Consider the following 18,538-nt stretch of genomic DNA (forward strand, 5'->3'; position numbering starts at 1 on the left):
TAATGAAGATCTAGTGCAGCAAGAGAAATTCCAGGGACCTAATGAAAAAAAAATCCTCTCAGTAGGGGAATGGTGGAGTGCTGTAACAGCTTACCCAGAGGACTGGAAGCACTGTCGTTTTCAGCACTCAGCTGGGGCAAAGCCCTTCATCACTTTATCCAACTTTCAAGTTGTCTCCCCTTTGAATGGGAACTTCACAAGTTGCTCCAACTTATTTTTTTTCTACGATTCTACAAATATAGGGAAGCTGATGGTTGATGATCTCCAAGGCTGAGGTGACTGTGATCTGGTGGGTTTCTACTCCCTTGGCAAGTTATTGATACAAGATTACTTGCATATGCTTTCTTATTTACTAGCATAGGGTTTGTTGTTCATATGATCAGTGCAGATTATTCCTCATATGTGAGAGTGCTCACATGGGCTCCAATTTACAGACCCACTGGCACAAACAGAGGTTGTTTGTTTATCTTTTCTGTCCACATCTCATGAACTGTTTTAATTTTTCTTAAAACTTGCAGTTTTCCTTGCAAGTGAAAGGGGCCAGACAGTTGCTAAATAAGAAAGGCTCTAGAATGGAGAAACAGACGATGCTGAAATAAAAGTACCACAGAGTGGCCCACAGCCTTCCTCTGAGTTTAGGTGTGGAATTGACTACATGGAACTTCCTCTAGCTGTCACCTGCCAGTCACTTGCTGAGTTTTTGTGTAAATTTTTACAGTTTTAATCCAAATATGCTCTTGCCTAGGTTGCTGCAGCAGTGCTTTGAGGAGATGTAGTTCACAGAAGAAGTCAACTTTTCACCCAGCAGTCCCCAGTGACCTCCAGAGGGCTCATTCTCATGGTAGGTAACCAAGCCAGCACTGAGCCATAGTCTGTCTGGGCTTTTCTTCAGGGAAGCAAAATAAAGAGTCAAGAACTGTGAGGTGTATAATGGACCCTAGGCTGGATTTTCACTTAAATACATGACTCTTGAAATTTTTAAATTGTATCACAAATGTCAAAGGACATTAAACCAGCATGCTTTTTTTACAGAAAACATTCTTTTAAGACATCCAGTTTTTAAAAAGTGCATTAAATTGTTGGGGTTTTTAATAATCCACTGCCTATAAAAGAAACTTGTGTTTAGTTTACTACTCATATTAAATGCAAAGTGAAGGAAGGCCTAATTCTACATGTCTTGTACATGTAGGTCTTTACAGAGGTCTAAGCCTATCTTACTCCTTCCTGTCAGAGTAAATAAAGTTCATTGGATTACAGACTGCTGCTTTCCATATTTAGTTTGACTACTACAGTGAGTGGAAACATTTTAGCTGACATGATGGACTACAGGTCAAAGCTTTAAATCTATTGCTTTTTGTTTTAAACTAACATCAAACATCTCTGATGTGATGTTATAGAATACAGCTCTGTAAACAGCAGGAGCAACAATGGTGTTTTTTAATCTGGGCTGAAGCAATTACACTTGTCTGTAACCAAACTATTTACTTTTAAAAACATGTTTGGTAGGTCCTTTGGGACATGGGTCTGTTCATGACTGCAGACATTCAATTCCCATGGTGTGGTATCAATAAGATGTACAGCTACTTATATCTTAGTGTGTTACTTGTGTACACTTTGAAATGGGTGCATCCTGCTTTTCCCAGAGAGCAGGCTGTCAAGGACCCTGATGGGGATCTTGCAAATAGAGTGTTGCCTGCAATCTGCTTGCTCCTTTATGGAGGTGTATACTTCTGTTATTTTCATTATCGGAGGTTGACCAATTTGCTTTTATTCCAAAACAAGGAGGATGACGGACAGGTGTGTCATTTCATGTCATGAATTATTCATTTGTCATCCAACAATATCCTGTCGCAAGAGATTACTGTGCTTTCCTGCCTCTGTGTTGATTTAGACCACGTGATTGCACAGATCTAATCCAGGCCTCATAAACCATTGAATCAGCTCAACTGATGGAGCAGAAAACTCCTCACATGAGACAGGAACCTTCATGGTAACATTTGTGTAAAAGGTTTCCTAATGTGAGACTACACTCCTAAAACCACCTGCTCTTTTGGAAAATCTATTAAACTTGTGCTTCCCAACCACAGAGCTGTTAAAAGTGCCAGCGTGGTGTGTGTCTCTGTTTTCCAATCTAGTGGAAGTGGCCCATGAAGCTTTATATAAACACAGTGGGGGCAAAGAACATCAGCTTAGTTGCCTGATTTTTCTGCTGGGGTTAGTAGTCAGCAGCTTCTGTTGCACTGATTGCTTTCATCTGGCCCTTGAATACAAATGTCCCTTTGGTATTAATGACTTGTAAAAATCCAGAGTGGTCCTTAAAATGCACCAAGAACAGTTACAGGGAGCTCAGATGTCTTAGAATCGCAGATCCAAAGGGACTGAGTTAATTGACTTCTTTCCTTACTTGCTTCTACTCTGTGTTTTGAAGAATAGATTTGTTTTCTAAATTTCTGCTTTCAGAAGATTGTGTCCCTATTTTTGTTCTTTGCTGACCAGAACAACAAATTAGGTGCATCTCTGTGCACCAGTCTCTTCCATGTTTTGTTTTAGCTTTCCAGCAGTTTTTTGTACCTTCTCTAACCAGCTGCAAGCAGTCACCTATGCCAACTTTACTGAGGCACAAAGAGATGAGCCTAAAAAAATATAATGAAGATAAAAGTATGACTCTCTAACTAAATCCTCTAATTTAGTGGTTCTGACTTAACCTCACAGTTACATATCTACTGTCCTTGTGTATTTTTCTGAAATCAATCTCTGTTTTCTCAGCAATCTCATCCATTTTCTTTTTATAAACCAGACTCTGTAACAAATTCACAGAATCTCAGAATCACTAGTTTGGAAGAGATCTTCAAGATCATGGAGTCCAACCCATGCCCTAACATCTCAACTAGACTGGCTGATGTCTTTTGGAGCCAGCTAGATATTTCCTAGTTGATAATTACTTCATTGTTGTTTTAAAGCACATTGTCTCATCCTCATTTCTTGTTTGCCTTCTCCTAAACTACCTCCTTTTGATCTCTACACATTTTAGGTAGAATAGTACAGAACAGATGCATTGAGATATTAGTGAGAATTCATGAAGGTAATACACACCACGCCTTATCTACCCTCATTCCCTAATTAGTTAGAATCTAACTGGTGATCTTATGGGTTGTTTGCTTTTAAAACCTTGTCACTCTCTTCCTGGGGCCTGGTGTAGGCACAGTTGCTGTCAGCAGTTATCCCTTAAGGCTCCACCAGGCCCCTAACCCATGGTCTGCTGAGGACCATCTGCTCTTTTCATGTGCCTTTCTACTGATACCAAAACAATTTCCATCTGACCGCCTTGTGCTTTGCACAAATAAAGACCTTTCGGGCTGCTGCTTCTAAAGTAGATTTACCTTCAATCACCATTTATTAAATCTCTGTCCATTAAAAACCATAGCTTGCAGAAGCTGTGTGCATTAAGCCTGATTATAGAGCCAGTAGAGAAGAGGGAGGGGGCCAGCAGTTGCTATCAGTGGATTGCCTTGTTTTTCTGCTTGGCTGGCTGCTGGTAGCACTTGTGACAGGTCTATATCGGAACAGGAGTTTCATCATTTGGTTTTTATTTTGTTCTATACATTTGTCTTTTTATTTAAGCTGTAACTTATTGATGGCTTCAGGAAAAAACCTGCTCAGAGTACATGACTGAAATCAGGGTTTTCTTTGATACTGGGGTACTAGTTCCATTATGGAGGGTAGTAAGAAAGGAAAGTTCACAGGTTCCTTACGGAGGATGAGCGGCTCCTTCAAACGCACTTCATTTAAAGGTTCAGCATCTGGATCACAGAAGGTAAGTCTGCAATTACCCAAATAGTACAGCCAGAGGGAGTCAGCTGGAGGCACTGTTTGGCCCTCTTGCTTTTAACCGCTGGTACTGTTATAAATGATAACTATTCTCTTTGTGCTTGTTTAAGTCTCAGAGGTATCAGTCCTGTTCATTGCACTGGTTCTAGCAATTAATCTTATTCCAGTTGTAAGAGTTCTTTCGCAAGTTCCTGTCTTAAGGATCTTTGAGTTAAACATCACTGTACAGGGCTAGCCTGTAATTATTCCTATCCATACTCAAAATCACGTTTTGATGACTGTTGATACTCAGTGTTTGTCACCAATTTAGATGCAGTAAATGTGAAGACTGGTAGTATGTATACAAGATTTTGATGTGATTCACTGAACTACACATGACAGATTATATAAGAAATACAGTCTGTGGTTAGAGTATTTTGCTGTGTAGGCTATGAATGAAAAAACAGGGCAGGGGAAACAAGACATGAGTGACTACTTTATTATGTGTGAGGTCACTGTTGTTATCATAAGCTTGTATGTGGTAAATGAATAGTAAGAATTAATTTCTTAACTGTTTTCGAACTATTAAGAGAATTTATGTACATATTTTGTCCATTGATAGATTCTTTTTATGAGAAATGTAGACTAACTTCAACTTGAGATTACTTAGATTCTAGCTCAATTGGTCTTTTTCAAACTGATTCCATTTAAATAACGAGAAATAGTTCTTGTCTACTCTTTGAACCCCTGCAACCCTCTTACCTCTAATTTCTGCTGATTGTCATCACAGTGTTGGAGTCAGATTCTAACTAAAGGGGTGGAAGGAAGTTTGAAGGAATATAAACTGTGAGAAAAATGCCACACAGGCAACTAAGTATATATTAGAATATTTCCTTCTCTAAGAAGATGATTCTGTACTATGTGCAGTATTGGTCATAGTCATGTGTGATAGCAAGAGAGAATAAGTGTGTTTGGGGGTGTTCTTCAGCAGAGACTGGTGGTCATGGGCCACTACCAGAGGAATTCCAGGCATCATCTCAGTATAAAGTAATTTACAGGTTTACAGTGCTGGTCCTTATGTACTGACTGTGGACCCTGGCCCTTCTCTGTGCTAGAGATTGTCAGGCTGCATGTAATGCCTGTATTACAGGCCCAATTACAGACAATGAGTGCTAGATGGAAAAAAAAAATTCTGTAATAATAGTAAGCTGTAATTTTCTTGGCAACAGGGCCAAACCTAAACATTTGGAATCAAAACAGAAGTTGTTTGTGGTGGGTTTGTTTTTTGTCTCCTCTAATGGATGTAAGGCGAAGTGGCAAAATGAAATATCTGCTAATGCTTAGCAAGTGTTACTTTGGTAACTTTGCCCATTGCTTGCATGGCTGGGTCCTGGGTGCCTCATGACAAACCAGGCTGTCCTTCAAGGATCTTGAGTTCATCAGTAACTGTGTATTGCTTGCTTTGTCCCCCAGATAACTTCCAGCTCTGTGGGCTGCTAGTATTAACTTTATTTATTGAATAATACAAAGAAATAATGATAAAGGAAGTTGAAAAGTATTTCCCCTTTAAAATGTCTCCAAGCCTGCTTTGATACTGGAAAGCATACAGCATTTTTCTTATTTAATGGAATAAATTCAGAGTAAAATATCCAGGCAAAAATTGCTTAATTTTGTCCCACTATTCCCGTGGGAAAGACTAGTCAAATGAAGGTAGAATGAACACAGTTCAGATTTTGTTTTTCTTGACATCTTTAGTTATAAGAAAATGTAGTCTTTCAAAAGCTGAAAATTCCTTTCATGGCTTGCTTATTTTAGTTTTCCTGATTCTTTTGGTGTTTATTTGCTTTAATGTTCATTTCAGAGACAGAAACTTTATCTTTAATGAAAAAAGTTATTGGAGTTGAGAAAAAACCTAGACTTTTATGCTTATTTAATAGGCTATGTTACTTCTGCCAGAAATCATGGGGGTTGGCTCTCTGATGTCAGTAGCACGCTGTCATTATCCAGGCAGGTGAAGTGCTCATATTTGGGAGTCAGGACTTCTCGAGGCAAGAAACTGGGCAGTGTTGTGCTTGGGAGTGTTTTGTACTGAATGTTAATTTTTGCTGATACAGCTGAAAACAGGAATTGAAACTGGTTTTGAATGTGTGTGCCTTGTAGGGGTGTAGTGCTTTGGGTCTGGAAAACCCATGTAGGAAATGGTTAAAGCCTTGTGATGTGGCCAAGCATTGAGGTGTATGATGAAAATTTCACCTGCTACTCTAATCTTTTTCCCTTTTGCCACTCTCACTCTTGCTTTTTTCTAAGGAATGTGTAACAGTGTGTGGTCCTGGCCCATGATTTTGACTTCCAGTTTTTACTGTAGTGTGGGATACCAAGACCTACTAAAATGTGTCTTACTTAGCTCTTTACTCTGCTTAGATTTCCTGTGTAGTCCCCTAATTTTGACAATAGTGCTATAGAGGAAGATAAAATTTTATCTCCTGAGCAGTTTTACAAAACCAGCTGTTGCTACTTGCTGTGCAATTAAAGGTGTAATTCTCTACCTCAACAGAGAATGCTTTAAATGAAATGTGAAACCCATAATGTTTAAGAAAGGATTGTCCTTGTGTATCTGTGTTTTGGTTTTGTGTCTTGTAAACACCTCAGTTTATTAGCAAAGAAAGCAGTTTATCTGGATACAGATCACTGATCTGTCTTTCCCACTAATGGAAATTACTTCAAATTACTTTCCTAGTACTAAACAATGCTTTCATCTCTGCTTGCTATCTCCATTGACTTGATCTAAATGTCTTTAAGATGTACTTACTATGACTTATTTTCTTTTCCTCTCAAGAGAAAACCATTTTATTGAAATAGCTTTACTCTGCATTTATTTCTCTTTGCCTATAATTCTTCCATGCTTGTAAATTCTCTGTGATTATCTGTGTAAAGATATATCCAGTACAAACCTTCCAGATGCTCAAATTTAAGCTTTTATAGAGCCACTAATGTATTTTATCACTGTCTTCTTCCTGACTGTCAAATGTGGTGCAAGAAATTACAGGAATGCCTAACAAAAAATTTAAAGAATATTTTATCTAAATGTGATAGAAAACTTTAAAAATCTCAACAGCGCTACTATAGAAAGTATAATTTGTCTTTGTAATATCTTTAATGCAGTTCAGTATTACTCAGTAGTTTATTGGAAAAACTTCCATGGATTACAAAGGAGAAAATATTATTCGACCTTCAACTAATGCAAATAACTTGTCCTATGTTTTGTAAATAACCAAACAAACCAGTGATGAATACATTCACCTAGATGAGAGAGAATGTAGCTTCTTGGCAGAAATTTTGTCTCATCTTTAAGTCACTGTTTTGATCTGTCTTACCATTTCTTAATGAGGCTTGAAAATTGGTGTGAAATCTCTTGAAGTGAGTTGCAGTTGTTAATAAAATATTGTATGTTTCTGTGCTTTCTTATCATAATATTAAATTTGAAATAGGAAAAAAAAGACTAACAGGATGAATTCACTTTCTCCTCCTAAACTATTGGTCAAGCAGCTGTGATTCCTTCAAATTGCTTGCCTTTTGATGCAAAGTATCAATGTTTAGGTTTAGGATGGCCATAGGTAATACTTGGAAGTTTTATGCAATTAGTTAATATTGCAGTTATGGTTAAACAGATCCTTTCATAACAGTGAAATAGTTTTCATATCCATTCCTTTTGAGAGTTTCAAACTTTTCCCCCCGAATTTCTGTTGTGATTAAGACATGCCAATATTTCAGTCAATGGCTCAAGAGATAAAGTGCTGTAGTTTTTACATTTTTCACAGGTAGACTTTCATGGCCATAAGGAGAAATAGAAGCAGACTCATGCCTGAAGAACATACCAGCAGGTTATAAATTGCCCTTTTTCAAATGAACAAAGACTGTACTTAGCAACCTGTCAAACACAGCAACACGGCCTGTACTCCTCTCTGTAATGACAAAAGGAAATGTCAGATTGGAGTAATTTCTATCAGAGTAGCTGTTTTCTTAAGAGAAACTGAAATATGTTATAGTTGGGTGTATAACTTTGTCCAGTTTTGATAAATCTTTTCTACAGAGAGCATTCTGCAGGCTCTATCACTTCCCTGCCCTGCTGGATCAACACCAATGCGCTTTAGTGCTGATTGGATATCACAATGTCTTTCCACAGCCTGGATAAGAGCATTGTGAGAAACATCTATAATAGAGTATGTGTTAGACAGCACCAGTTGATCTGAATAGGAATTGGAAATAAATCCTTTAACACCCTAAGCAGATGCACAATTTGCCAAGTGAGTTATAAGGCTTTTGTTTTGCTGTGACACACCCTCCAAAGGAAGAATAGCAGTATAGGAGAGGATTTGCCCTATTTGAGATGTAGAACCAAAAGGTTCTCATTGGCACATCTGTGACCTTAGGACATCCTGTTTCATCCAGGCACTGCAAGGTATGGCTTTTAAGAATCTCTCTATTGTCAGAAATTGTTCGTAAGGACTGGAGTCTCTATTCTGCAGGAATGACTCATCCAGCACAGTCAGGCACGCGGCAATGCAGCAAACCCTGTCCCTACAAGTCAGTGCATTGCAGACATCCAACAGAAGCAGCTGGTGTGTGCATTCAGTGAGTAATATCTGATCTGTAGCACGAAGGAAAGGTTACCACAAAGGCATGGAGGCTTGCTGCTCAAGATAGGGTAGAAGCATGGATTCAGTAACAAGACCTCTTGCACTGTGTTGCTGTTAAAGCCTCGTGTACTTCTACCCAGGGTGGTGCCTAAATGCAACTGCTATGTTGTGATGGCTTTCAGCAAGGTAAATGTCAGGAGTTTTGTGGGAGCTGTTTAGTTTAAGCCCAAATGTTTGGCAAGTTTTTAAAACTGATGGTAGCTGTTACTTACAAGGAGCATCTCATAGAACATCTGTATGTCTGGGCAAATACTGCATAACCCCCAGGGTTTGCAGCCAGTGCAGCCTGTCCCCCAGCTGGATACGTGTGTGACATGACTTCTGTACAGGACTCATGGCATGGACTGAGTGTCAGTCACCTTGAGAGTTATGGGGTAATGCTTTTTCACTTTTCAGCAATTTGCTGCTGTTCTGTTCAGCAGATTATGTTCACTTCTGGCAACTGTGGGATTTGCATGCATTTGTGTCTTTTGCAACTGTGCTTTGCTGCTGGTTTCCCAGTGTGAATTCCACCTTGTCTCACACAAAAATCTGCCATAGTTGATTGTCATGCTGCCCCTCTTGCTAGTTCCTGCTTACAGCATCTATTCAGTGGCAGACTCAAATAAGCCTCATGCAGCTCTGAATAGAGAGAAATCAGAGCAGAAAGCCTTGAGCAGTTTTCACTTTTGACTGTACTTTGTTGAAGGAATCTGTCAAGGGTGGATACTTACTACAAACTGAAACAAATGCTCATGAATACTGAAAATCTGTCTGACTTCCAAACACGGAGAACAACAAATGCATGTTGGAGGGCTTCTGAGGTGGATTATTTTACAATAGCAGGAGAGGCAGAATGTGACTGCAAGAGGCCTAGAAAACACAAGTGGGGTCAAACAAAGGACAAAATCATTTTCCCAGAAAGTGGTATTAGTTCCTATCTCATGTAGCAATAGTAGGTTAGTCGATCTTGCAACGCAAGATGTGGATTGGACTGCTTTCCTGTCCTAGTTTCGAAGAATCAGCCACTGCCTTAGAAAACAAAAACTTTCTGGTGCTTTTTCATTTTAGACTCTGCGTTACTAGAATCACTTCTACAAGTGATTGAGATTCTTTTAATCTAAAGAATTAAAAAGGAGATGAAAAACATAGGTAGCAGAGTAAAACAAGACTCAGAAAGCGTTGAGAAAAAGCCGTTTCATGGGCAATGTGGTGGATTGTACCACCAGTTGAACTTCACTGCTTTGTTGCTACTTGGTGAAATTGGGAAACTTTGTTTTCCTTTGGGTTTTTTATGTGCCTTGTCCACAGAAATAGTTTTCTGTTGTATGTGGATCCCAATCTCTAGTGCAACTTCTGTGATCTGTGTTAATGGAAAAGTTAGAAAAGCTGTAGCTGGTTAAAACTGATTAATGTTCCTCTGATCATATACCCCCCTGCTTTAAGCCTCTTTTTAAATAAAAAGTAAGCCATGAGATAACCTGCTTAAGGGCTTACATTTGGGCCCCAGTTTTACCTCCTAGTATGTATGTTACTTTTTGTGTTGTCAGTACTTTTTTCTGCCCTGTGCTTTTGCCAGCTGTTAGCAGGCAAATTATTGATATTAAGCAGCAGAAGTGTCATTGTAGGGTTAGCACTTAATCCAGTTTAGAGATGGGAGAAGTCCTGTAGACAGGCATTAGCAGGGTGGAATCAGAAAGCCAGATGGTCTTGCAAAGTGTCATGAAGCTGAGAGGAAATAGCAGAATTTGAATGTACTTATTTGTGAGGAGTGGAAAAGGCCTGGAAGCCAGTATTACATAACCAACAGCTGGTTCATCAGCAGATGAAAAGGAGGGTGGAGAGGATTAAAGACAGGTAGCAGGGGCTGTGAAAGGCAGCTGTACATGCCAGATTGCCCGGGCTGGAGGTGGGGGCAGCTGAAGCAGATCAGCTTGAACATGAATAGTGAGAAAAGGGAGCCTCTGCAGACTTGAGCAGATCAGGGGAGGGTGACAGGGCGGTGGTTGCTGAGCAGATACTGAGAGACTTGCAGGGAAGAGTGAGAGAGCAGTGACTCAGCCCACCCCAGACTAAAGAACTGCTTCCTCACCGTTTAGGCTGTGCTAGAAAACCACCACACATTCAGTCTGGAACATCAATCTCACATCAAATGAGTGAAAAAACAGAGGTATCCTGATGATTAATTGTGACATAATTAGAGAAGAGTCTTGCATTTAAGAAAATGAGGAGACTGCAGGTATTGATTTTTTTTTCCCCTGTAACTATGACAACTGATTTCCTTAGCGCAGCTGGTAGTATGTTATCCAAAACTCAAGAAACTGATTAGAAGCTTATTTTTCATGCTAATCTCATAATCTTTAATGGATAATGCTGGCCTTTTCTGCCAGTAATTTTACTTTTTTGAAGGAGTTGTGATGCTTTTTGTGATTTTAATAGCATTCCATCAACATGTGATCCAATAGGAATTTCTCTGGAGTGCGCAGATGCAGTCACCTATGAAGTGTATCCAATAATTAAAGCAATTGCTCTTCCAATAACCTGGCTCACCTGACAGGGGTTTATGTTTCATTAGAGAATTTTATGCTCACAGTGTTGATTCTGTTTTGTTAGAAATCTATTAAAATCCTAGATGTCATGTTAGAAGTTTTAAACTGTGTAAATTCCTAGGTACTGAAGATAGAAAATTGCATGGCCTTGGACTTTCCATAAGAGAAGATTCAATATCACTAGGAGAATATCCTGGTTCTTTTGATGTAAATAGGAATTTATAAAAGCAATTTTTTGCAGTCACAATAAAAATTAATTAATCAATTGATTACAGTGAGTGTCTCCTCTAAGCATAAATAGCTTAGATTTTGAGGATGAATTTGAATAAAATTCCACCATGTAATCATTAGCACCTGCTTGCTTCACCTCTTTGTGAAGGTGTGCTGTAAAACAGTATCAGCTTGTATGATGTCCTCTTGGAAATGACATGAAAAGGCAGCCTTGTTCTATAAAGATTAATCTCTAATAATAGCACAGTAAAAGATGTAACAGCTGGTATGGATTAATATTCCTTAATATCTACTTTCATGTGATTAATAGCTGCTTAAGTCCCTACTAGTGAAAAGCAAGCAGTGGTTACTAAGCTTCACTAAATGTACTGTTTGTAATTTTTTTTTTTTAACAGAATAGACATTTAAATGTTTTCCATTTTTTTATTTCCAGTGGTTTTAGTTAAATTTAATTTCTCTCCTCCCCAATTTTCTTGTTGCAGGTCTTGTATTAAAAAATTTCTTACACAAAAAAAGGGAGGAATGAGTTGTTCAGGGGTTCATCCTCTATTGTTTCTGATGCACAGTACCCAAGATTATTCCTAATGTAATCATTAGTACAATCATCCTAATACAATACAGTCATTAACTTCTTTGTTGGTTTATTTCTTAATGTATTTTACAGACACTGACAGATGAAGAGGAATGCATTTGGTTTTAGGCTTGATGTTCACAATAAGTAATAAATATCTTTGTCCAGTTCTACATTGTTGGTGGTGATTTTTATGTTGTATTTTTCCAAATGTAAAATCTTTTTTAGTTTGGAATTGAAGAGTAAAGGGTAAATTCCAAAGCTTTTAAAAAGATTTATTCAGCATGTGATTAGCTGGATCATTTCTCAGGGCCTAGGGTTTGCTGTTTTGAAATTACTTCTTAATCACTTAATAATTTACTTACGTTTTAAGTGAGTCTTCTAAATATTTTTGATTGTAGACATGGATTTGCTCATGAAACTGAGGATTGCAAATCCAGGTGGGAATCAGGTGTACTGCTAATGAGCTGACAAGTTTTTTTTAATTTAATGTCTATTAAATTCAGAGGTCAGGTGTGAGGCTGTTCTAGGTCAGCCCAGAAATCTGTGCTGCCCAGGGCTAGAACAGCACTGTCAAGGGAGTGCTGCAGAACAGGGAAGGATGTAGTTGCTGTCCCTCAGTAGATAGAGATACTCCAGGGATGGACTGTGTGGATCAGAGGTAATACTGGGGGGATTCAAGTGAAATTGTTGTTGCCTTTTGGTCAGCACAGCATCCTTCACCAAGATGTTCTAGAGCTGCAAATTGTACAGAAGTGCAAGTCAGCTTGAGCTCATTAGTTTCAGAAAATAGGTTTTTTACCTTTCATGATTTTTTTTAGCCTGATGCTTAGTATCCCAAGTTGAGAATATTTTGACTTTACTGTTGAATTTTGTACATGCTTTTGTATTTAGGTCTAATTTCACTGCACAGTTCTGTTGAGCCATCCTTACAAAATCCTGATTCTTCTCATTCCCAGAAGCAGACCAGACATTATTTGTTTGTATTTGTCAGACTTAGATTTGAACAGAGCAGTTGAAAGGTGAAAAGTCAGTGTGCTTTCCTAAATCACTAGCTCTGAGTGTTGAAACACTGACACGAGGTGCCTTTGTCAGAGTAACTCTGGCTGTTTAGCGGTGTCTCTCATCCTCAGAGAGTCCCAAACTGTTGTATCAACCTTCTGTCTTCAGAATAGTTAATTTACCAGAGAAGTGCTCCACCTTCTCAGAAGGATCTTGACATCAAGTAACACTGATTTTTGTTCTTTTTTAATTATAGTTCTGCTGCTAAGTAGTGCTGCATGTAGATCTACTGTAAACCAAAAAGCTGGGAGAAGGAGGATCCCCACAGGACCCAGGGGCAGGCACAGTACCACACTGATCTCATCTAAAATCATTTTTTTTGGTTTTGGTTTCCAGCCCCCCAGGCACACAACCACAGCAGTGCCCTCCATGGCCCAGAATGCCTGATCTGTGCTGTGTTACCTCCTTCGAGGCTTCCCTGCTCACTGGCAATTCTGTAGCAAGGCAAGCCTGGGATGGATAACACGAACAGGATAAAAGATACGAAGAGGCTCTTTCTCCCAGGGTTTTCCTCGGTTTATTTCTTCACGCTGGATCCAGGGGACAAAGAGGAAGTTTCCCAAAGTCTGGGGTCTTTTCTAGGGTCAGGAAAAGAGGAGGAGAAACTTTGGCTTCTTGCCAATAAGATAGCAGATGGTCAGTCCATAGGTTTTACAGGGACATACCATTCTTAATACACCTTGGATACAGGGTTACAACATCTCATCTTTTTTTTGTTTAAAAGATGAAAGAAGAATATCAGGTTATTCTGGATTCAAATTATGATCTTTCTCACTGCTTGGAGTAGGTGGGAGAGTTAGACTGTTTCAAGGTTTTCCTCTCTATGTGATTAACTATTGAGATAGAAGGAATGAGACCACTAATGGCCTTGAGAACTAAGGGACGAAGGATTCCAAACGCCATTATTGCAAGGAAAAGAATAACAAAGAATAACAAAATAGTTTTAACTATAGAAGTCCACTACCTAGTGAATCCCCAGCCCTTGAACGGTTTGTTGAACCAATCATCAGATTCTTGCTTTACTTGTCCCATCAAGCTGTTCGTGTTTCGGACACTGCTGTTCTTGCCTCACGTTACCTGCTCGACACCTGAGGGGTGCGAGGTGCTGAGGCTTGGCCTTGAGGGAGATTAGCCCTGAGCGTACATGGATCCTGATCTTTTGGGCCTTTGGAAACACAGGCACCTCCTGACAGCCTTCCTGAGGAGCCCTGCTCAGGAGGGGCTGTGAGCTCAGGGTTACTGCTGCATTTGTGTGTTTCATTCAGGAAATAGCAGAAGGGAAAGAACTCCTTGGACACGGCTGGCCAGGCGCGTTTGTCATTGCTGTCCCACTCCAGTCTGTGGCCTAGTTAATTTTAATCATTACTTCCCTCTCCCATTATAAATCCTATGGTATTAACATTTTGCTGTTGATAAAGCTTTAGTAGTTGGGATAAATAAACCCACTAATGGAATCTCTGATCTTTCTGACATTCACCTGTGTCACTCAGTAGGATTTCTAAATGTTTTTTCATTTGAATTACAGATGTTCTGAAGTAATGTTTTTTCAAGCACTAGGGGAGAGCCTTGTTGCCTTTATTTTGTATAATGGCATATTAGAAGAAAGGCACAAGGTTGCTTGAATTTACTTGAAACTAAGTGAATTTAAACTGTTAGTCCCATTTTCCATCCTCTCTGGCCTCTAGCTGCTGAGGAGGTCCTGGTTAGACCTTTTGGGATACTAGCCCTGGGAGGATGCCTTTGAGACACCAGGAACCTGAACTGGAGCCAGGTGTGTAGGTTCAGGCACCTGACTAAGCATTTAGAACTTCTTTTGTTAGAAAATAATCTGAACTGGTTCCCACAAAACCCTGTTAATCTTATGGGTCTAACTCATTAGCAAGCTGCCTGAATCAAGAATTAGAGAAAGACATCTTGCTATCACTATGATTTATTTTTTTTCCCCTCTGAAACAAAACAGAAGCTATGAAAAATTCATTAAATGAAGATATGGGGAGTGGTATGAATATGGGGTATCCAACTTGGTCAAATTGCTTTGATTTTAAAATAATTGTCATATTGACAAGGTAAAATATTCTACTGATACTAAATTTTCACTAGCTTGTATATGTTAGTATGATTCTACTGCTCTTCAAAGTGTTGAAACAGGTAAGTGCTTTTCTGTGCACAGGCACACTAGACATCAAATGCATTTTACTCTTTTGTGAGAATACTGCTTAATGTAGAGCAGATTTGAGTAATTTAGAATGAAAATACACTAGTAAAACTTTTCTATGTCAACCTGTGTTATGGTTGCAGAAATGCTAAATAAAACATGAGTTGAAAAGGACATGAAAATTGGGCTGCAAACCTATTTATTTCCTGTACTCAAAATAAGGAAGCTGTGTTGAAGTAGCTTTCTGGAACAATATGTAGAGAAGCAGATGCAGCTTGAATGAGAGTGTGTTTGCAGTTGAAGCTTTCAGTGGTCAGAATTACCTAATCCCAGTTCCAGGAGTATTGACAGGCTCACAATTCACGTATTCTAATCATTCTAAAGGAGAGGTGATTTCCAGGCTTTCTGGTAGAGTTACACAACATTCAAAGCTGATTTCTTAGAACTGTTGTGGGGGCTTAGCCTTAATTGGTGTTTAAAATCCACATTATATTTTGTTGTTGGCTACTGTATGAGGTATGAGTCGTTTTCCCCAGCTGCAGTGCTTTTTCATTGCTATTTCAATTTTGCTACACTAGTATCTGTAGCAGGATTGCTTTAGTTTAAATGAAACTATACTTATTTGTGCAGTTACTAACCAGAATTATCATTAGACCATTATTCAAATAACTGCTATGTGAATACCCATTATTTCCTTAAGCCTCCAGTGGATAAGTGGCCTGATGAGCTTGGGAAAAATGTAGGCACACTTTTGTGAAGCTTTTCTAATTACCAGCAAAAAGCAGTGACCTTTCTGCTGTGCTGATGGGATCCATTACTCAGTTACACAGGACAGAGGTCGGCAGGTCTCCTTCTGCTATGTTCAATTAGAAGCTGACACAGGTTAATGTCCAGTATATCTTCTAGATGGATGATGAGATTGGGGGAAAATGCAGCAGCCACTTGGATTTTCTGCACTGGGCTTCAGAGCTTTTTTTGGGTTCAATGTGTCATGTTCACAGGGACAGGCACCCAGCTCAGCCTGCTAAAGACTGTGTGTTACCCCACAGTGCTGAGGCTGGGGAATGGCTGCAAACCTTCCTGTGTCCCACAGCAGCAACCAAGTGGACACAGAGGCTTCCCAGCCATCTCTGACGTTGCTCAGACAGCCATTCTGGCACATTCCCGACATAGGGGGTAAGCACATGCATGTAACAGGCATGTAATGAAGCACAGGGACAGTCTGTCCAACTTCTCTGGGGTTATCTGTCACACCAGTATTTAGTACCCTGCCTCAATAGGAATTTGAACCCTTGGTTTGCTCCTGCAAATTGTATTGGAAAAAATGTTCAGTACCAAGAGAGCTCTCCACCAAATCACATTTATCAGTGTATGGAAAGGTAGGATTTAGGTGCCATTACAACCTTTGCTGGTATGTTTCTAGGCTTATGCAAAGTGAGTAAAAGTAGCTCAGAATAACAAAGTGTCACTTTCCTGGCCTTCATCATGTTAATGGTTCAGTGTTCTTTCACCAGCCAGATGCACTTGGATTAATCAGCCACTAGATAGAGCTGTGTTATATAGAAAGGACCTCACTCTGCAGTATTACATTAAAATTTGGTATTCCCTTGTAGTGAGCCAAAAAATGGATCAGTTGTTGCACAGGACAGATATCAGATGTGACAGGAGGCATTCTTTTTCCAAGATGCAGTCGATTCCCCCTCCATCCCTAATTATACAATAAAATCATGGATCTTTTCCAAGTGTGCCTTATAATAAGACTTCAGTGAATAGTCCAATTTAATTCCTATACATTAATTATTAAATAAGCTATATCTTTAAATTACCCCAGCAATTAATTTTTAATCAAGCAGTCATCATAGAGCTGTTTTTATCATGACTGTGGACAGGAGCCTTGAAAGCAAAGTTTGTATTACCTTTTTGATTTTTCATTTTCCGTATTCCCCTTCTCCGTTCCTCCCCTCTCCAGCACTGAGAAATGCTCACATACTGATCAAAGGGTCATAAACATGAGAAAAAGGAGTTACCTTTAATATTATCTAACAAAACTCAGAACAAGATTGCTTTATTTAATACTTTAAGTATTTTCATTCTAATTTATGGTGCTAAACTTCTGAGATGTGTTTATTATAAAAAGATCATTAAGCAAAACAAGTAGTGGTAGGTTTAGTCTTGACTGTGTTTAAGATGTTATTTACCAAATTTGTTTTGAACTGGTACTAAACTACACTGTGTGCTTGAGGCTGCAGAATACAGTCTAAGTCATACTGAAAGATTTGCAGAAGTTGTATGAAATTTGAAAATGTGTCGATTTGACAGCTTCTACTGGCAGCAAGTACTGCTGTAAGAACAGGAGAAAAACAACCTCCCTTCAGCAAAAACTACTGATGGAATCCTGTAGCTTCAGCAGGTACAGGCACAGACATTGTGCAGATTATTCCATGTGTATTCTGGCAGTGGGCCTCAGCCATGAGCACAAGGGAATGCCTCTGGGTGTTTCTTAGTGGTACGTTCCGTTCTTGGCCCTCATTGGAACACTTCCAAAGGACTTGTGGCCAGTTCACTGGGTGAATGTCTTGCAGCCATGAGGCCATAACAATGAAACAGTTTTCTAGCAAATTCGTACATTTGATATTTCAAGTTTCAATTTTTCATATTCCATGGTTGACTTGAGCAGAGAGTGAATAATACACACTTCATCAAACACAAGCCAAATTTTTTAATAGCCAGTATTATGAGTTTTATTTGATTCCATTTTGTTCTCAATTCTTGCCAATAAAATGGAACTCATGCTGATGGTTGAGTGGTTTTGTGATTCTTTCCAATGATCAGCTGTGGATTAGTAAAGTGCAGCTGGTGTGTTTCTCATGCCAAGTAGTTTGGGCACTTTTTTTTTATTTTAATGTCCTTCTCAAAATGAATGCTGCGTCTTTTCCTTTGCCTTTTCTCAGGACTTCATCTTATACAGTAGTAAACTTCATCCTTTATCAAACTGTATATTAATGAGGCTGAGCAAACAGGCATTGCCCAAATGACTCTTCACCTAAAGGTGAATTTAAAGAGATGTTATTTGTTTAACAAGGAAAGTTCTTGTTTGAGGAGTCTAACTCAGTAGTGAGTGAGACTGCTGATCTAAAATGCCGATGATCTTACCCTGAGGTACTAGTGTACACTTGTACACTAGTGTACAAGTTCTTGAGAGGTAGAATTCATGAGACTTCTGTCAGATAAAGCTTTTTTCATCTACAGAGCCACATGGTAGCGACCAGAGCTGTAATGTAAAATTTTACTGCCGTTCAGGACTTGTGTTCCATGTCCACCTTTCATTAAAGCTGCAGATGCAGAAGCTCTCTACATGATGGTAGAAATATTAAACTGTCAGACTTTCTGATTATCTAAGAACAAACTGTTAAGTATTTAAAGTTTCATTGTGGAGTTGTTTTGTTTTTTAATGCCTCCCATGGTTACAAGCTGACCCACCTTCCCC

The 18,538-nt window shown here is 39.1% G+C and overlaps 1 protein-coding gene across 1 annotated transcript in view; it reads left to right on the forward strand.

The window, feature by feature from the left end:
* The window catches only part of TRPM1 (transient receptor potential cation channel subfamily M member 1), a 95,914-nt gene that overhangs the window by 17,821 nt on the left and 59,555 nt on the right, over window positions 1-18,538 (forward strand). The window contains exon 2 of the mRNA XM_033070809.2: window positions 746-841. Within this exon, the coding sequence (XP_032926700.1) occupies window positions 839-841 (3 nt within the window). The 5' untranslated portion in view covers window positions 746-838. The remainder of the gene's footprint in view (window positions 1-745; window positions 842-18,538) is intronic.

Source organism: Catharus ustulatus, chromosome 12 (genome assembly GCF_009819885.2).
Source record: "Catharus ustulatus isolate bCatUst1 chromosome 12, bCatUst1.pri.v2, whole genome shotgun sequence".
Lineage (NCBI taxonomy): Eukaryota > Metazoa > Chordata > Aves > Passeriformes > Turdidae > Catharus > Catharus ustulatus.